The sequence below is a fragment of the Eucyclogobius newberryi genome, unplaced genomic scaffold, assembly GCF_026437365.1.
Source record: "Eucyclogobius newberryi isolate DKJ021-1_F unplaced genomic scaffold, fEucNew1.0.hap1 SCAF_22, whole genome shotgun sequence".
Classification (NCBI taxonomy): Eukaryota; Metazoa; Chordata; class Actinopteri; order Gobiiformes; family Gobiidae; genus Eucyclogobius; species Eucyclogobius newberryi.
The window spans coordinates 23,330,565-23,348,046 of NW_027315857.1; the positions used below are offsets into that span (position 1 = coordinate 23,330,565).

The window sequence follows — 17,482 nt, forward strand, 5'->3', positions numbered from 1 at the left end:
CACAGGATCTCATCTCTGCTGTTTGCAGACGATGTTGTCCTGATGGCTCCATCAAACCCGGACCTGCAACATGCACTGGGACGGTTTGCAGCCGAGTGTGAAGCGGCTGGGATGAGAATCAGCACCTCCAAATCCGAGGCCATGGTTCTCGACCGGAAAAAGGTGGCTTGCCCTCTCCAGGTGGGTGGGGTGTCCTTGCCCCAAGTGGAGGAGTTCAAGTATCTCGGGGTCTTGTTCACGAGTGAGGGAAGGATGGAGCGTGAGATCGACAGGCGGATCGGTGCAGCGGCTGCAGTGATGCAGTCGCTGCATCGGACCGTTGTGGTAAAGAGGGAGCTGAGCCGAAAGGCAAAGCTCTCTATTTACCGGTCGGTCTACGTTCCTACCCTCACCTATGGTCATGAGCTTTGGGTAGTGACCGAAAGAACAAGATCGCGGATACAAGCGGTCGAAATGAGTTTCCTCCGCCGGGTGGCTGGGCGCTCCCTTAGAGATAAGGTGAGGAGCTCGGCCACACGGGGGGAGCTCGGAGTAGAGCCGCTGCTCCTCCACGTCGAGAGGAGCCAGCTGAGGTGGCTCGGGCATCTGTTCCGGATGCCTCCTGGGCGCCTCCCTCGGGAGGTGTTTCAGGCATGTCCCACCGGGAAGAGGCCCCGGGGAAGACCCAGGACACGCTGGAGAGACTATGTCTCTCGGCTGGCCTGGGAACGCCTCGGGATCCCCCCGGAGGAGTTAGAGGAAGTGTCTGGGGAGAAGGAAGTCTGGGAGTCCCTGCTCAGACTGCTGCCCCCGCGACCCGGCCCCGGATAAAGCGGCAGAAGATGGATGGATGGATGGATGGTAAATCTCATGGTATTTACTGATATGACTAGTACATCAATATATATTTTTTTCTAAATTAAATATCAAAGTAATAAGCAAAACTATATATGTATAAATATAATTGTCTTTGAAGTAAGAAGAAGAATCTACTTAAGTAAATAAAATGAATCATGTTATGCCCTAGACAAGTATTGCATTTTATTTTTGATAGAAAATTTGATTTATTATTTTAAATGCAGGATTCTGTTAATAGTTCAATTCAGTTTAGTTTTTTAACAGCAGAATTTGCGGATTATTGATTTGAAAAACAGAAAGTCAGATCATAAACTCGTCCAGAGCAATAACATCTGAGGGAAGAAATAACTGACGCAAGAAGCACATTTCAGAACAATGTCAAAGTCTAAACTACATGTTTAGCTAACGATGCTAGCCGTGCCTGAGTTTTACTGTCTTAAAAACTAAAGAAAACAAAACTAGTTCATTTTAAACTCTTTGCATCGGTCCTCGTGTATCGCTCACTTACTAAATATTTGCCCAGATGAGTTTATAAGTGCTTTTCACAACTCTTAGAAGCCTTCACACTAAAGCTAACAACAACTAGCATGCTAACCTCGCACTGCCTGTATATTAAGATGCAGACGATGTACAGAAGTCTCATTTTAACCCTAAAAACTGCTTTTACAATATATTTGTACTTTATTAAACTGAAATAAAGTTGGATACAGCCTCTTTAATTCATATTTTGTGGTGAATTTCGGTTGTAAATTCATTTTAAAAAGCTCTAAACTCAAGACAACGTAATTCATTCAAACGGGTCCAAACGACTGAAAGAAAGTTCCCAATTCAAGTCATTCAACCAATTCAAAATCGTCCGTTTTTCCCAGAGCGACACTTCCAGAGGCGTCTCCGGACTTCCCCCTCCCCCGCCGCCTCCTCCCCTGCCCCCCCCCGACTCCGTCCCGTCCTCGGAGAAGGGCCACACGCTGAGGCTGCACTGGCGGGAGCTGCAGAGTTTGCCCGTCCTGCCCAGGCTGACCCGGTTCGGGGCGCAGACCATCTGGGCGGCGCTGGAGCCCGTTCAGGTCGACGCCCACCGACTGGAGTACCTGTTTGAGAGCAAAGGGGGAGGGGCCAGCTTCAGTCTGACCTCTGCGCAGAAGGTAAGGGTGTCGGGGGTCTCATTTATTAAACTTTACGTGTAATTATGACTAAAAGTGTACGCACGGGCGAAAATCACGTACATAAATCACATGTGTAGCATTCTTGCACGTGCTGTTGGCGCGCTCGTTTATGAAAGAAAAGGGCAAGAGTCAAAAGAGTTCAAATGGATCAAATGTTTAGTCCCCGTCAGTACAATTCTAACACAGACGAGACTCCGGAACAGTTTCTGACGTCAAGACGTTTCAGCCTTCTGGAAGTCATTGTCAGTCGGATGAAACTGTTTCAAGCAGCTCAAATGTATTAACTCCTGAGCTCAAATTCATTTTTCTAAAGCGTATGAGGCTATTGTAGACTGAAGGAAGATTGTATTGTATTGACTAAAATGACCTTCACCTGCTGAACATGTGCAGCAGCCGCTCAAACCGCTTCCATCAGACTGAAAATGACTTCTGGACGGTCAAAATGTCCAAAACTGTGTCCAGGTGATTATCTGTGAAAGCGTTTCTGCCATGAACCAATCCAAACATTCACTGTTTTGATGTCCTAAAGCAACTCACAATAACGACAGTATTTCTTGTCATGTTTGTGTGATGGAAGTTTCCCGTCTGGATTTATCTGGGTCACTTCATAAAGCTGAAATATGTGAGCTTCAATTTCACTTTGATGAATAGATTTTTGCAACACTAAAAATTCAATTTATTTGTGTGACGCCCAAAATCACAACAGCAGATTCATCAATGTCCCAGCATCCTGTGTGTCCTTAGACAAATGTCCCTATATCCTGTGTGTCCTTAGACAAATGTCCCAGCATCCTGTGTGTCCTTAGACAAATGTCCCAGCATCCTGTGTGTCCTTAGACAAATGTCCCAGCATCCTGTGTGTCCTTAGACAAATGTCCCTATATCCTGTGTGTCCTTAGACAAATGTCCCTATATCCTGTGTCCCTGGAAAAATGTCCCAGCATCCTGTGTGTCCTTAGACAAATGTCCCAGCATCCTGTGTGTCCTTAGACAAATGTCCCAGCATCCTGTGTGTCCTTAGACAAATGTCCCAGCATCCTGTGTGTCCTTAGACAAATGTCCCTATATCCTGTGTCCCTGGAAAAATGTCCCAGCATCCTGTGTGTCCTTAGACAAATGTCCCTATATCCTGTGTGTCCTTAGACAAATGTCCCTATATCCTGTGTGTCCTTAGACAAATGTCCCTATATCCCGTGTCCCTGGAAAAATGTCCCAGCATCCTGTGTGTCCTTAGACAAATGTCCCTATATCCCGTGTCCCTGGAAAAATGTCCCAGCATCCCGTGTGTCCTTAGACAAATGTCCCTATATCCCGTGTCCCTGGAAAAATGTCCCAGCATCCCGTGTGTCCTTAGACAAATGTCCCTATATCCTGTGTCCCAGCATCGTTTGAGGGAAAGTGTATCTGTAGAAGACAGAGGGAGCGAGGGAAGGAATGAGATGGAGACATGTGACATTTGATAAGATAAGATATTCCTTTATTGTCCACACATGGAGAAATTTCATTGTTGCAACGCAGGAAGATACAGAGGAAAAGGACAGAGAACTTACAGGAAGTTAAAAAACACTATGAATAGAAGAACTCTTATAAACAAAATCTGCTTTAGACAGAACCTCTCATTTCTCAATAAGGAATGGAGGGGAAATAAAGATAAAATAAAATAAAAACAGCTACTGTAAGACAAAATAATACTAATAATAATGGTAAAATAAACACTCTATTTACATCAGTTATATGCACATGAATGTGACATTATTGCGTGTCTATATTGCTATTCTGCATTTGCACTTTATTGTACATTTAATAAAGGGAAGTGAAGTAAATGATGTGTAATAAATAGAACCTGCTGTGCAAAGTCGAAGCTGTAATGTAATGGACTTCTGCATAGAAGCTGTGAGCGCCTCTTCTGAAAAGTGAAACAAAGAAGTTTGAAACGAGCTAAAGCGGCTAACGCGGGCTACAGTAAAAAACAGTAAAAAACATGAAGATACAGACATTACACCGTCCCAAAACAGCTAGTTTCAAGAGAGTACGTGATGGTATTTATTCAGCAAGTAGTCACATGAAATTCAAGCCCGTATTTATAACGTAAAGTGCACTGAAGCAGCGTGTTAGCTTAGCATTGTTGTGTCTCTGCTCCGGTGCTCGAGGCAAAAGTCACGAAACCACCTTAAAACACAGCGTTAAAGCGATACTTTAGAGTAAAAGTACCTCAGTTCTGTTGCAATGCAGTCCAGGGTAAGCTCTGGAGACAGTCTGGAGGAATGAATAATGTCTCTGAGAGGAGGACACAGAGGACATGCAGCTGTTGCCATGTGGTTCGCAGCTGATTGGTGGAAAAAGATCAACATGCGCTGGCTAGAAAAAGGTGACGCCCCCTGAGGAGCTCTGGAAAAAGACCCCAAAACTACACATTTTTAACAGCTTAATGTAAACGTTTAAGACAAGCAATAGTGTTGTCTGAAGCACACAGGGGCTTATCACAACTTCAACTTTCACATTCTGCAAAACAACGAAAATCACACATTTGAAGAAAAAAAAATCGTGTATTTTGGCTTTATCTCTGTTTGGTCTTGTGGCGGTTTTTCCCGTGGCGAGTCACAACTGTCCCCATGTCCCCTGTCCTTAGACAAATACCCCCATGTCCCCTGTCCTTAGACAAATACCCCCATGTCCCCTGTTCTTAGACAAATACCCCCATGTCCCCTGTCCTTAGACAAATACCCCCATGTCCCCTGTCCTTAGACAAATACCCCCATGTCCCCTGTCCTTAGACAAATACCCCCATGTCCCCTGTCCTTAGACAAATACCCCCATGTCCCCTGTCCTTAGACAAATACCCCCATGTCCCCTGTCCTTAGACAAATACCCCCATGTCCCCTGTCCTTAGACAAATACCCCCATGTCCCCTGTCCTTAGACAAATACCCCCATGTCCCCTGTCCTTAGACAAATACCCCCATGTCCCCTGTCCTTAGACAAATACCCCCATGTCCCCTGTCCTTAGACAAATACCCCCATGTCCCCTGTCCTCAGACAAATACCCCCATGTCCCCTGTCCTTAGACAAATACCCCCATGTCCCCTGTCCTTAGACAAATACCCCCATGTCCCCTGTCCTTAGACAAATACCCCCATGTCCCCTGTCCTTAGACAAATACCCCCATGTCCCCTGTCCTTAGACAAATACCCCCATGTCCCCTGTCCTTAGACAAATACCCCCATGTCCCCTGTCCTTAGAAAAATACCCCCATGTCCCCTGTCCTTAGACAAATACCCCCATGTCCCCTGTCCTTAGACAAATACCCCCATGTCCCCTGTCCCTTAGACAAATACCCCCATGTCCCCTGTCCTTAGACAAATACCCCCATGTCCCCTGTCCTTAGACAAATACCCCCATGTCCCCTGTCCCTTAGACAAATACCCCCATGTCCCCTGTCCTTAGACAAATACCCCCATGTCCCCTGTCCCTTAGACCCTCCTTCTCAGCAGAGACCTCGGTGAAAAGAGCAGAGTGAAGGAAAGATCCAACTCTTATGGTCGTACTCGCTTCAGACGGTCCAAGACCATCAGGAGGAGAGAGGGAGGTTCATCTAGTGTAGAGAGAGTTCATCCAGCTTCAGATCTGGTCCTCGAGTGCTGCACTGGCCCCGCCCCAACGCCAAGACTCGTGACTGTGCTTTGTTCTGTTCCTTTGCCAGAAGCAGCCGTGCGTGTCCGTTCTGGGGATGAAGCGCTCAAACATCGTCACCATCGCTCTGAGCGGTCTGCCTCCGCCCCGCCTCCTGCCGCCCGCCATCTACAGCATGGACAACAGCGTCCTGGACCGAGAGGACTTACAGGTGACCGAGAGGACGTGTGCCGATTGTCATTGTGTCCTTGGGCAAAAGGCGTCGCCCACGTTGCCGTTGTATAAATGTGGTTTGAGTGATAAGAGGTGTGTCCTGACAACAATACTAGACACTATGATATGAATCCAACAGAAACGTGTCTTTAGATGAATACGTTGAGGTTTAAGTATCAAACAAATGTAAAAATGGCCGACAAAAGTGTAAAAACATTCGTTCATAACATTTTTGGAATTTATTTTTGAAAAGTTTTGAAAATGATAAAAAAAATGACATGTCAATGGTTAAATCGGACAAATAAAATGTCTTCCAGATCATGGTCCCTCTGATCGGATTCTGCAGTTTGCATGTCATTGAAATAAAAATAATAATGTCCAAAAATCCTATAAAAATAAGATTTTTTTTTTAATACAACTTTTTATTATAGATTTTCAAATGTTAAATCCTCAAAGCAACATTAAATCATCATCAAGACTAGACCAGGACTGAACCTGGACTAGACCAGGACTGAACCCGAACTAGACCAGGACTGAACCTGGACTAGACCAGGACTGAACCCGGACTAGACCAGGACTGAACCTGGACTAGACCAGGACTGAACCCGGACTAGACCAGGACTGAACCGGGACTAGACCTGGACTGAACCCGGACTAGACCAGGACTGAACCGGGACTAGACCTGGACTGAACCCGGACTAGACCAGGACTGAACCGGGACTAGACCTGGACTGAACCCGGACTAGACCAGGACTGAACCCGGACTAGACCAGGACTGAACCGGGACTAGACCTGGACTGAACCCGGACTAGACCAGGACTGAACCCGGACTAGACCAGGACTGAACCCGGACCTGGACTGAACCCGGACTAGACCAGGACTGAACCCGGACTAGACCAGGACTGAACCTGGACTAGACCAGGACTGAACCTGGACCAGACCAGGACTGAACCCGGACTAGACCAGGACTGAACCCGGACCTGGACTGAACCCGAACTAGACCAGGACTGAACCTGGACTAGACCAGGACTGAACCCGGACTAGACCAGGACTGAACCTGGACTAGACCAGGACTGAACCCGGACTAGACCTGGACTGAACCCGGACTAGACCAGGACTGAACCGGGACTAGACCTGGACTGAACCCGGACTAGACCAGGACTGAACCCGGACTAGACCAGGACTGAACCGGGACTAGACCTGGACTGAACCCGGACTAGACCAGGACTGAACCCGGACTAGACCAGGACTGAACCCGGACTAGACCAGGACTGAACCTGGACTAGACCAGGACTGAACCCGGACTAGACCAGGACTGAACCCGGACTAGACCAGGACTGAACCCGGACTAAACCAGGACCATAACGACCTCATCTCCTGCCACAGCGTCTCCAGAGCATCCTCCCCACAGACGAGGAGCTGGGTCTGATAAAGGAGGCCCAGGCCCGGGCCCCCCGGGGCCCCCTGGCTCCGGCTGAACAGTGCCTCCTGACTCTGGGGGAGCTGCCTCACCTCAGCACCAGGCTCCAGCTCTGGGCCTTCGCTCTCGACTACGACACCATGGAACGAGTAAGTCTGAAGCCGGTGTCTCTCCGGGTAACGCTCCTGAACCCGATTCATTCTGCTTTTAGGTTCTAGAGTAGTTCCGGACGCCGTACGTTTACTCCTACAGTGAAGCGGAACAGTTTTGTTACGTTTTCTAGTGTGAGTGTAACTACAAGTTACAAATGTGTCATGTCGACGATGATAAACGGTTTTAACCCGGCGCTGCAACTTCAAATACTGAAAGACACTTACGATGAGTCTTACTTATTCCTGGACCACTACTTGAGTTATTTTGAAGTATTCTTACTCGATGATACGTCTCTTAATAAAAATGAACCACGAAGTCATAAACTGATGTTTTGCCATGTTATTTGGAGCCAAAACAGCATTTATAGTAGATAAAATGGCGGTAGGAGGCGCGTGTCAGTTGTTCCTACAGAATTAAATTAAAAAAGAATTAAGGAAAAAATGGGGTCTAACTCAAGAACCTGGTCTAAGAAAAGAAAAGAAATGAAATAAATCAGAAGCTTAATCTAACTGATCGACAAAAAGATACACGACATAAAGTGGCATCAACCGATAAACCAAAATATCTACAAATATAATCCTTGATGTAAAGTGTGTGTACAGTTTGGTTGAGCTGCTGTTCAACTGATCCCTTTCAACCACAACATATTGAACAAGTTGCTGTTTTAAAAATATATATATAATACTGTTCGTGTTCGATTTGGTCTGATGAAACAAAAAAACAAACATTTATGTCATTTATTTTCTGTAAACAGGAGATTGCGGAGCCTCTTTTCCACTTGAAACTGGCCATGGAGCAGCTCTCCAGCAGCCGCACCTTCAGATGGATCCTGGCCACCGTCTTAGCCATCGGGAACTTCCTCAACGGCTGCAAAGTGAGTGGAAAACTTTGACCGGAAAGATAAGATAAGATAAGATAAGATATTCCTTTATTGTCCCACATGGGGAAATTTCATTGGTGCAACGCAGGTAGATACAGAGGTAGATCCAGAAGAACAGATCACTTATAGGAAGTCTGAAAAACACTCTCAATAGAAGATCTCCTATAAATAAATAAAAACTCCCATAGACAAATAAATAAATAAATACCATTGCATGTGATCCCGAGTGAAGAGAACCAAGAAGCAGGACAAAAGGGAAACTGAACAGAGAAGGAAGGGTGTTTCTATCCCTTATGTGTCTGGCCTGTCGGAAAAACTGCAGAGAATTTTTAGACAACACGAAGTCCCTGTTTATTTTAAACCAGGAAACACTTTAAGACAAAAACTGGTTCACCCAAAGGACAAGTTGCCGACTCAAAAACAGAGCAATGTAGTTTATTCGATCCAATGCAGTGAAGAAAGTTGTAAAGAACGGTACATAGGTGAGACGAAACAGCCTCTACACAAGAGGCTCTATCAGCACAGAAGAAATACAAGTTCAGGACCTCAGAGCGCCGTGCATCTCCATCTTGAAGCCTCTAATCACTCGTTTGAAGACGGTGAGGTGAAGGTTTTAAGCAGGAGAAAAGATGGTTTGAAAGAGGAGTCAAGGAAGCTATTTTTGTTAAAAAAGAAAGACCTTCTTTAAACAGAAATGGAGGGCTAAGATTTAATCTTCCTGTTATTTATAATGGGATTCTGAACCCCTGGAAAGGTAGAGGACATTCAGATGCTAATCAGGTACTCAGGGTGGTTGAGCCAGGGTCTCACAAAGACAAAGAGGATTCTAATAGCCCATTAAGATTCTGAATAGGCTCGGTAGATACAAAGGGGAGTTTCTGTTGAAACAAACAACTCTTTCTACTTCAGGAAGGCTCCTCCCAATGGGCGGGTCTTACCACAGAACAGTATTAATATCGGAGTTCTCGACCTAAATTCTTTTATTGACAATGACTCTTGGATGAGAGTCGAAACGTCTATTTTTTCAAACTGAGTCCAGATGACTACAACTGAAGCTTTTTCTACAATGGAACACGCCTGGACGAATGAGGGATTACACCGACGTGATCCCGACAGTAATTGCACATGAATATGTGTCACGACAGCACATAGATTGCACATGAATTTCACAGTAATTGCACATACGACAGAATTGCACATCAGTATTAGGTTAGGTCAGTATTGCGCCGGGATAACGTGACGATCTCCGGGTAAGACGACTGTTCTCCGCAGTTTCATGAGTTCCTCCTTTGTGGAAACGCGGTACGGCGCCGGCCGGGGGGCGGGGCCGGAGCCGGGGGGCGGGGCGGGGCCGGAGCCGGGGGGCGGGGCCGGAGCCGGGGGCGGAGCCGGAGCCGGGGGGCGGAGCCAAGACACATCGCAACGACACGACGAAAACACTCAATCCAGCCGAATAAAGTCAAAACAAGTTAATTTAAAGCGATTCCAGTGCGTGTCCCGATCGTTCGTGAAGTTCCTCTTTCATATAAACGTGTATATAAACGTGTACCGACGACACGCCGTACTTTAGCGCGGCCGGAGGGCGCGGGGGGGGGGCTGGTGGGCTCGCTCGGAGCTAGCTCACGTCACAACAACACAACGAACGCAACGAAAAACGCTCAAATCCAGCCGAAAAAAGTCAAAAACAGTTGAAAAAGAAGGAAAAGAATGTACTGTAGATTTACTGTAGATTTACTGTAGATTTACTGTGGGGGCTCGTGTACGGCCCTATACATGACCGATTATTTATTTTAACTTCATCCAAAACATACAGGTTGACCCTAAATGTCGGCCTAATAAAGCGATGTATTTAATCAAACCCCCAAAAAATAAAAAATAGATCATTTTTAATGGTGATAATGGTGATAATGGTGATAATCATAATCATGATAATTAACATGTTAAATCAACATAACATTATTAGATTGGAAAAGGCAACACTTTATATTTATTTAGGTCAGTTTTAAATTTTTGTACTTTATGCATGTCTTTGACCACAAGATGGTGCCACAATACTGACCTAACCATGTGTAATAATGTCACAAATAACTGATGTAAATAAGAGTGTTTACCTTGCCATTATTATTAGTATTATTTTGTCCTATGCAAGCTATTTTTATTTTATTTTATCTTCCCCCCCTCCATTCCTTATTAAGATATGAGAGGTTTTGTCTATAGTTTTCTTTAGAAGAGTTTTGTTTATAAGAGTTCTTCTATTAAGAGTGTTTTTTAAACTTCCTATAAGTGATCTGTCCTTTTCCTCTGTATCTGCTGCGTTGCAACACCAAAATGTCCCGATGTGTGGACAAATAAAGGAATATCTTGCATATTACTCACTAAAAGGAGTAACATGCAAGTAAAAAAAATATATATATATGCAAGTGTGTTAGGTTTGTTTTTGTTGCTATTTGTGTATCACTATATTATATTAGTTAGAGTAATCTGCAGTTATCAATTCAACCAACTTTCCATTACATTTAATATTGTATCAAATATATAGCAGGATTGTATGTGCCATATTTCAAATGGAAATACATTCTGATGTGTGGGAATAATTCATGGATGATTTGTTTCGTAAATTGTCGTTAATTCAAACATGACCCTGACCGCGCCTTGTCCTCCAGGCGCGGGGCTTCGAGCTCACTTACCTGGGGAAACTCTCTCAGGTCCGAGACACTCACTCCCGCCGGCCCCTCCTCCATCACGTCTGCGCCCTCCTCATACAGATTTACCCACAATCCTCGGACCTCTACAGCGACATCGCCGCCGTGACCAGAGCCGGAAAGGTCAGTGTTCAGGGCTCCATCCTGTGTAAATGTTTGGAGAGTTTCACTGCGTAACATTGTCTTCATGGAGACGTTATTGCTTCGAGTACAATGTTCCTCCGTATGACAACTGACCTACGTTTGAGGGTATTTTGGGGCAGTAAACACCTGTAATGAAATAAAAGTTGGAACAGGAATTGTACCGTCTTAATAAAGTATATTTATTATCAGAAAATAAAACCCTACTTTGATACAAATGTAAAAATATATATATATATATTGTATTTTCTGGACTATAAGTCGCACCAGCCAAAAAATGCACAAAAGAAAAGAAAAAACATATATAAGTCTCACTGGAGAATAAGTCACATTTTTGGGGGAAATTTATTTGATAAAATCCAAGACCAAGAAAAGGTTAAAATAATAACAGATGAGAGAACATGGTGAATAGGTGCACGTATGCTAACGCTAACACCTTCAGCTACATGACGTATGCTAACGCTAACACCTTCAGCTACATGACGTATGCTAACGCTAACACCTTCAGCTACATGACGTATGCTAACGCTAACACCTTCAGCTACATGACGTATGCTAACGCTAACACCTTCAGCTACATGACGTATGCTAACGCTAACACCTTCAGCTACATGACGTATGCTAACGCTAACACCTTCAGCTACATGAGGCACAGACAGAACTGTGGTAAGTGTCTGGTATGTTAACGTAACATATGAACAGTTATTCAGATAACTATAGCATAAAGAACATGCTAACAAGTTTAGCAAAGCGTCAGTTTTACCCCAAATCACTAAATCCATTGAATTCTTCTTCCTCTGTGTCACTTCTTACTGTGCAATTCATGTGCAATTACTGTCGTGATCACATGCAATGGTATTTATTTATTATTTATTTTTATCTTTATTATTTTTCCCCCCCATCCCTTGTTGGGAAATGGGAGGTTTTGTCTATGGGAGTTTTTGTTCATAGGAGATCTTCTACTGAGAGTGTTTTTCAAACTTCCTATAAGTGATCTGTTCTTTTCTTCTGTGTCTACCTCTGTATCTTCCTGCGTTGCATCAATGAAATTTCCCCATGTGGGACAATAAAGGATTATCTTATCTTATCTTATCTTCTAAACAACTCCACAAACTCCAGAGGAAGAGGAAGTGCAGATTCTTCTTCTGCGTCGCTTAGAGCCTAGAGCGCCCTCTTGTGGTTGTCAGTGTGAAAATAACAAATAATATCACATATAAGTCGCTCTGGAGTATAAGTCGCACCCCAAGAAAATACGTTATATATATATTTTCTCATTCCAAAAGTGTGACTATTCGCTGGTCCAGTCCAACCTCTGTCAGCTGGAGGCCCTGTGCAAAGCATCATGGGAGCAGCTGAGGACCCTGGATAAGGCGGATGAGAAGAGGAGAAAAGAATGGAAAGGAGAGAAACGGAGAAGCCACGGCGAGCTCTCCTCAGACGGGACGATGCGACGGAGGCTGCCCAGGTTCCTGAAAGAGTGTGAGGAGAGGCTGAAGGTCCTGAGAGCTGTGCACCGCCGGGTCATCAACAGGTGAATGTCCGGGATGAGGTTCAACAACGGCACAACAAATAAAATCAACCACAAATGTACAGAAATAGAGGGGGAACTGAATGGTTCTCGGGTGGGACGATACACCAATGTGACGAGAGTTTGGGTCTACCGTTCACAAGACAAGATGAGATTTTGAAATAATTTATAATAATAATTGGTGCTGATCAGTCTACAATTTGGGCCTCCCAATTATAATCTAATGTTCTATTTTTGCATTGCTTTTGGAACTACAGCTTCTTAAGACATGTAAGCTAGTTTAATCTGTGTCTTAGCCCACACAAGTGCACACACATGGGGAGAACCTCACAAGCTCTTTTTCGGAGCGAGCGGAAAATCTTGTGGCAATTTTATCTTGTGTAAAGATATCTTGTACATACCCGACAATATTTCTGCATCAACCGTTCCTCCTTCACTGCTCCCCATATAACAAGGGATCCCTCAAGGTCCAGTGCTTGGTCCTCTTGTCCTCTTGGTCCTCCTTCCTCGTGGACATAAACCTCTCCTTTGTGGGCAAGGCAAGTTTATTTATAGAGCACAATTTGTACGCAAGGCAAGTCAAAGTGCTTCACGCAACAGGAAAAAAATGCATTAAAATCACAAAGACATGTCGGCAATCACAAAACAGTTTTAAGACATAAAAGAGAAGAGTGAGGTTGTACATGTTCAGCTTCTCTCTGTAAATCTCTTTTTGAACCTGGAGCTTTGACCATTTCCGTTCGGCCCTGCGGCACTCCCTTTTCTGTGCCCTGACCAATCATCATTTCTCCATGGCTCCTTCTGCCTATTTTTAACAATTTTAGCCTTTATAGGGGCGATGGTGTCCAGAACATTCAAAACACAAGATGTAACAGAGTTCCACAAATCATTTACATTAGAACATGAGACATTTTCAAAGTTTATCATTTCCATAAACAGTGCACCTGTGCCATCACTTATGTGTCTCCTCTGAACAACTGCAGGACCAGCCTCTGAACAGCTGCAGGACCAGTCGGTGGTTTGGGAGAAACAGACAGGTCAAAGAAGACACAGAAATGATCAGACAGAGCAACATCGACCACATTGACATTTGAAATATTTACCCCCTTTGTAATTATGAGATCTAGAGTCTGCCCTCTGCTGTGGGTGGGGCCACTCTGCTGTGGGTGGGGCCTCTCTGCTGTGGGTGGGGCCTCTCTGCTGTGGGTGGGGCCACTCTGTTGTGGGTGGGGCCTCTCTGCTGTGGGTTGGGCCTCTCTGCTGTGGGTGGAACCACTCTGCTGTGGGTGGGGCCTCTCACATGCTGAGTAAGACTTAAGGTTTCAAGGACAGCATCAAGCTTTTTCGCGTTTCTGTCACAAATATTATCAACATGCGCATTGAAATCACCTGTAATGACCAAACCATCAAAGTCTGTGCATACGACTGAAACATCTCAGTAAAATCATCAATAAAACGTTGGCCGTGCTGGAGAGGCTTGTATAAAACAATGAAGAGAATGGATAGACTTTTTTAGATCCATTTTTAAGGATACATACTTGAAAACACTACATTATTTCGCCCAACCCGTGACGTAGTCTCAGAGCGCGTGTGTGCCCCGCCCACCCGTGACGTAGTCTCAGAGCTTGTGTGCCCCACAGCTGTGCGCTGTTAGCTCCGCGGTGCGCCGCTCCGCGCTATTGAGTGAGAAAGAGTCTACTTTGAGACTGAATAAATCTGGTGTTTATTCTACAGCGTGCGCAGAACAGATATATATATATATATATATATATATATATATATATATATATATATATATATATATATATATATATATATATATAAAAGGGGGGATGATGACGCGTGCCTGTGGTTATGACGCGGTCTTGCACCGAATCAATCAAAAAAACACTCTGGGTACATATATGAAGCACAAATAGCAATGTAAGAAGGTTAAAAGCTCTGAAAAGTTGATTTTGCATGTTATGGGACCTTTAACGTTTAGTGGGGCAGATTCTATCAGAACTACATTTCCTGTGTTTTTGTCGAGCCATGTTTCAGTTAAAAAAACTGTTAAAAACATAAAATCAAGATTATAAGAAGAAATAAATTTTTTAATTAAGAGTGATTTGTTACATAAGGATCTGACATTTAGCACAGCAAGTTTCAGACTAGTTTCAGTGGGACTGGGCCCGATTGTACCACATATCAGGTTAACATCATTATACGTTCACCTTTTAGAGGGTCTTTGAGTGTGAATGTCCTTCCTCCTCGTGTATCTGTAGGTTTCACTCGTTCCTGTTGTTCCTGGGCTACTCTCGATCCATGGTTCGGGACACGAGAGCGGAGGATTTCTGCAAAACGATCAGTGACTTCTCGTTGGAGTACAGAGCCATGCGTCAGACCATCCTCCAGCAGGGGGAGAGAGAACGGGGGAGAGAGGAGAGGGGTACAGGCAGCCCCCGGAGCAGCACCCCACTGAGGCAGAGGAGGAACCAGCCTCCATCAACCAACCAGGTCAATGTTCTGGGTCATTTTGAATCCCATTTGCTTTTTACTGACGAAATGACACTTGTAGAATGTTATGATGTCATTTGGAATTCTGCAGAAGCTTAAAGTGCCAGGACCGGGGTGAAGCTGTTTGGATATTCCACATATTCCACATATTCCACATATTCCACATATTCCACATATTCCACATATTCCACATATTCGCCCAAACAGACACTACATGATAGAGCCACATTAGTTGCTTGATACGTGTGTTCGCTTGAGTTTTTGGCAAATGTTCCATGCTGTCTTTAGGGACAGTCAACAAACTACCCAAGTGCGTGGATAAAATCAAAAACAGTTTGTTTGTTTTATTAATGCTGAAGAATGCATTTGTTAAAGAAATATACATGTAATTATTGTATTTGAATACAAATTATACATTTTATATTTGTGTTTTTTCTCCAATACATTTTATGCTTTGAAACCTATTCACCCCCAAATTAATCTAGAATAATTTTAAGTAATAAGGATTATTAGGTACAGCAATTTAATTTTGAGTATGCATTTACATTTTTTTTATATTTTTCTTCAATAACTTTTAGGCTTTGTGACCTATTCACCCAAAACTAATATGGATGACAAGGCCCGAAAGTTATGGAACAAAAACCCAGAATTTGCCAGAATATATGTTTACAAAAAAATTAAAATGCATATTCAGAAAGAAATCAATTGCCGAACCAATGAATTCTCATTACATAGAATTATTCTGGATTCGTTTTGGGGTGAATAGGTAAAACATGTATATTTATTTAACAAATTATTTTCAAAATTAAAAAACAAAGAAGTAGTGTAATTTGTTGACTGTCCCTAAAGATAGCACGGAACATTTGCCGAAAACTCAATCGAACACAATCAAGCATCTAATGTGGGTCATCATCTGTGTGAGTGAATATGTGGAATAGGTCAAATATCCAATATCGTATCAAACATTAAAAAAAGTGACACAGTGGGTCTTTTGTTCATCCCCATTCATTGAAAACTTTACCGTTAATATGATTGTTTTTTGTTTGCTTCTCAATAGGACTCTGAGGAGCAGAGTAAATTGGAGGAGATCTTAAAAACGACAGAATCTTTGTACCGACTGGACGTGACTCTGCCTCGGAACAGGCACAAAAAAACCAACGGACCAGGTCAATATCTGGACCGAGAATATGAATATGGATTATTATTGTATTTCATAACAAGACTAACCCAAAGTGTGTTCACTTTCTAGGTGCATTCTCAAGAAAATTCCAGTGGTGACTCCAAAAATATTGACTCGCTTTTGAATATTTTATTTATTACATTGTATTTACACAAAATTAACATTAAACATCTAAAGACAGCGATTCGGAAGATGGAATCATTGGCATTGAATTGAAGGCCCGGCGATGATACTTATATAATCTATCATTACTAAATATCTTTGCAGAGTTAGCAGGGGCAAAATAATTGTCACGATAAATTAAAACTAAAGCTGCACATTGAAATCTAAACAGGTTCTTTAGTAAGTTAGTTAAGTGTGTTTGATATGAAGATGATCTCCATGTAAATGCAGCTGCTGGTAATGAGTTATTCACACGTCTACACAAGAAGGACACATTCATTTTCATCAATTATTTATTGTTTTACAGATTTGTGAGTGGTCAAAATTGTATCTTATTAAAAAAAACTTTGACATACATGAAAAATGTGATTATAATCATGCAGAATTTGAATTTACATAAACACATTGTACATTGTTGTGTTTATTCAGTTGTCAAGTGTTACTCAATTTAACAAAAAAGACATTTAATATAATTTGTATATAATTTGTGTAATAAGTGTTTTTACTACCAAAGCTTTCATTTGACACTGAATTTATGTTTTTTTGTTTGTTTTTTTGCATTTGACTTATGTGAACAAATGTATTTCTAACATACAATCAAGTAAAAATATGAATTGAATATTAAAGGTTGAATGTACGATTTTTTTGGCACAAATCTAAGTCTCATTTCCTCGTGGCGTGGACTGTCGATTAGTCCTGCCACGTATCAATCATAAAACGCACCTACCGCTCACCTGCAGCCGCATGCGGATCGTCCCACATTTCCACGTGTCTAAGCGCATTGATCTATCATAATATAGTTCCCTCAGTGTACGGGCAAAATGAAGACGGAGAAAGACAGTTCGAGCTGACGCAGAAGAAGACGGAAATCTAAGGGAGACGAGAGATGCGATGCGCTCCGTCGCGCTAATAAACAAACGCACGTGTGTGTTGTATCAGTCCACACGGGGGAGGGGCATGTGCACTTCCACCTGC

The 17,482-nt window shown here is 43.3% G+C and overlaps 1 protein-coding gene across 1 annotated transcript; it reads left to right on the forward strand.

Moving 5' to 3' along the window:
* The first annotated feature begins 1,245 nt into the window (after window positions 1–1,245).
* On the forward strand, window positions 1,246–16,565 carry LOC140371549 (FH1/FH2 domain-containing protein 3). Its single transcript, XM_072458720.1, has 10 exons — window positions 1,246–1,254; window positions 1,707–1,982; window positions 5,703–5,843; window positions 7,232–7,414; window positions 8,173–8,292; window positions 10,962–11,123; window positions 12,425–12,672; window positions 14,934–15,165; window positions 16,223–16,331; window positions 16,415–16,565. The coding sequence occupies exons 1-10, from the start codon at window positions 1,246–1,248 to the stop codon at window positions 16,441–16,443; spliced, it is 1,509 nt and encodes a 502-aa protein (XP_072314821.1). The 3' UTR covers window positions 16,444–16,565.
* Window positions 16,566–17,482: the final 917 nt, after the last annotated feature.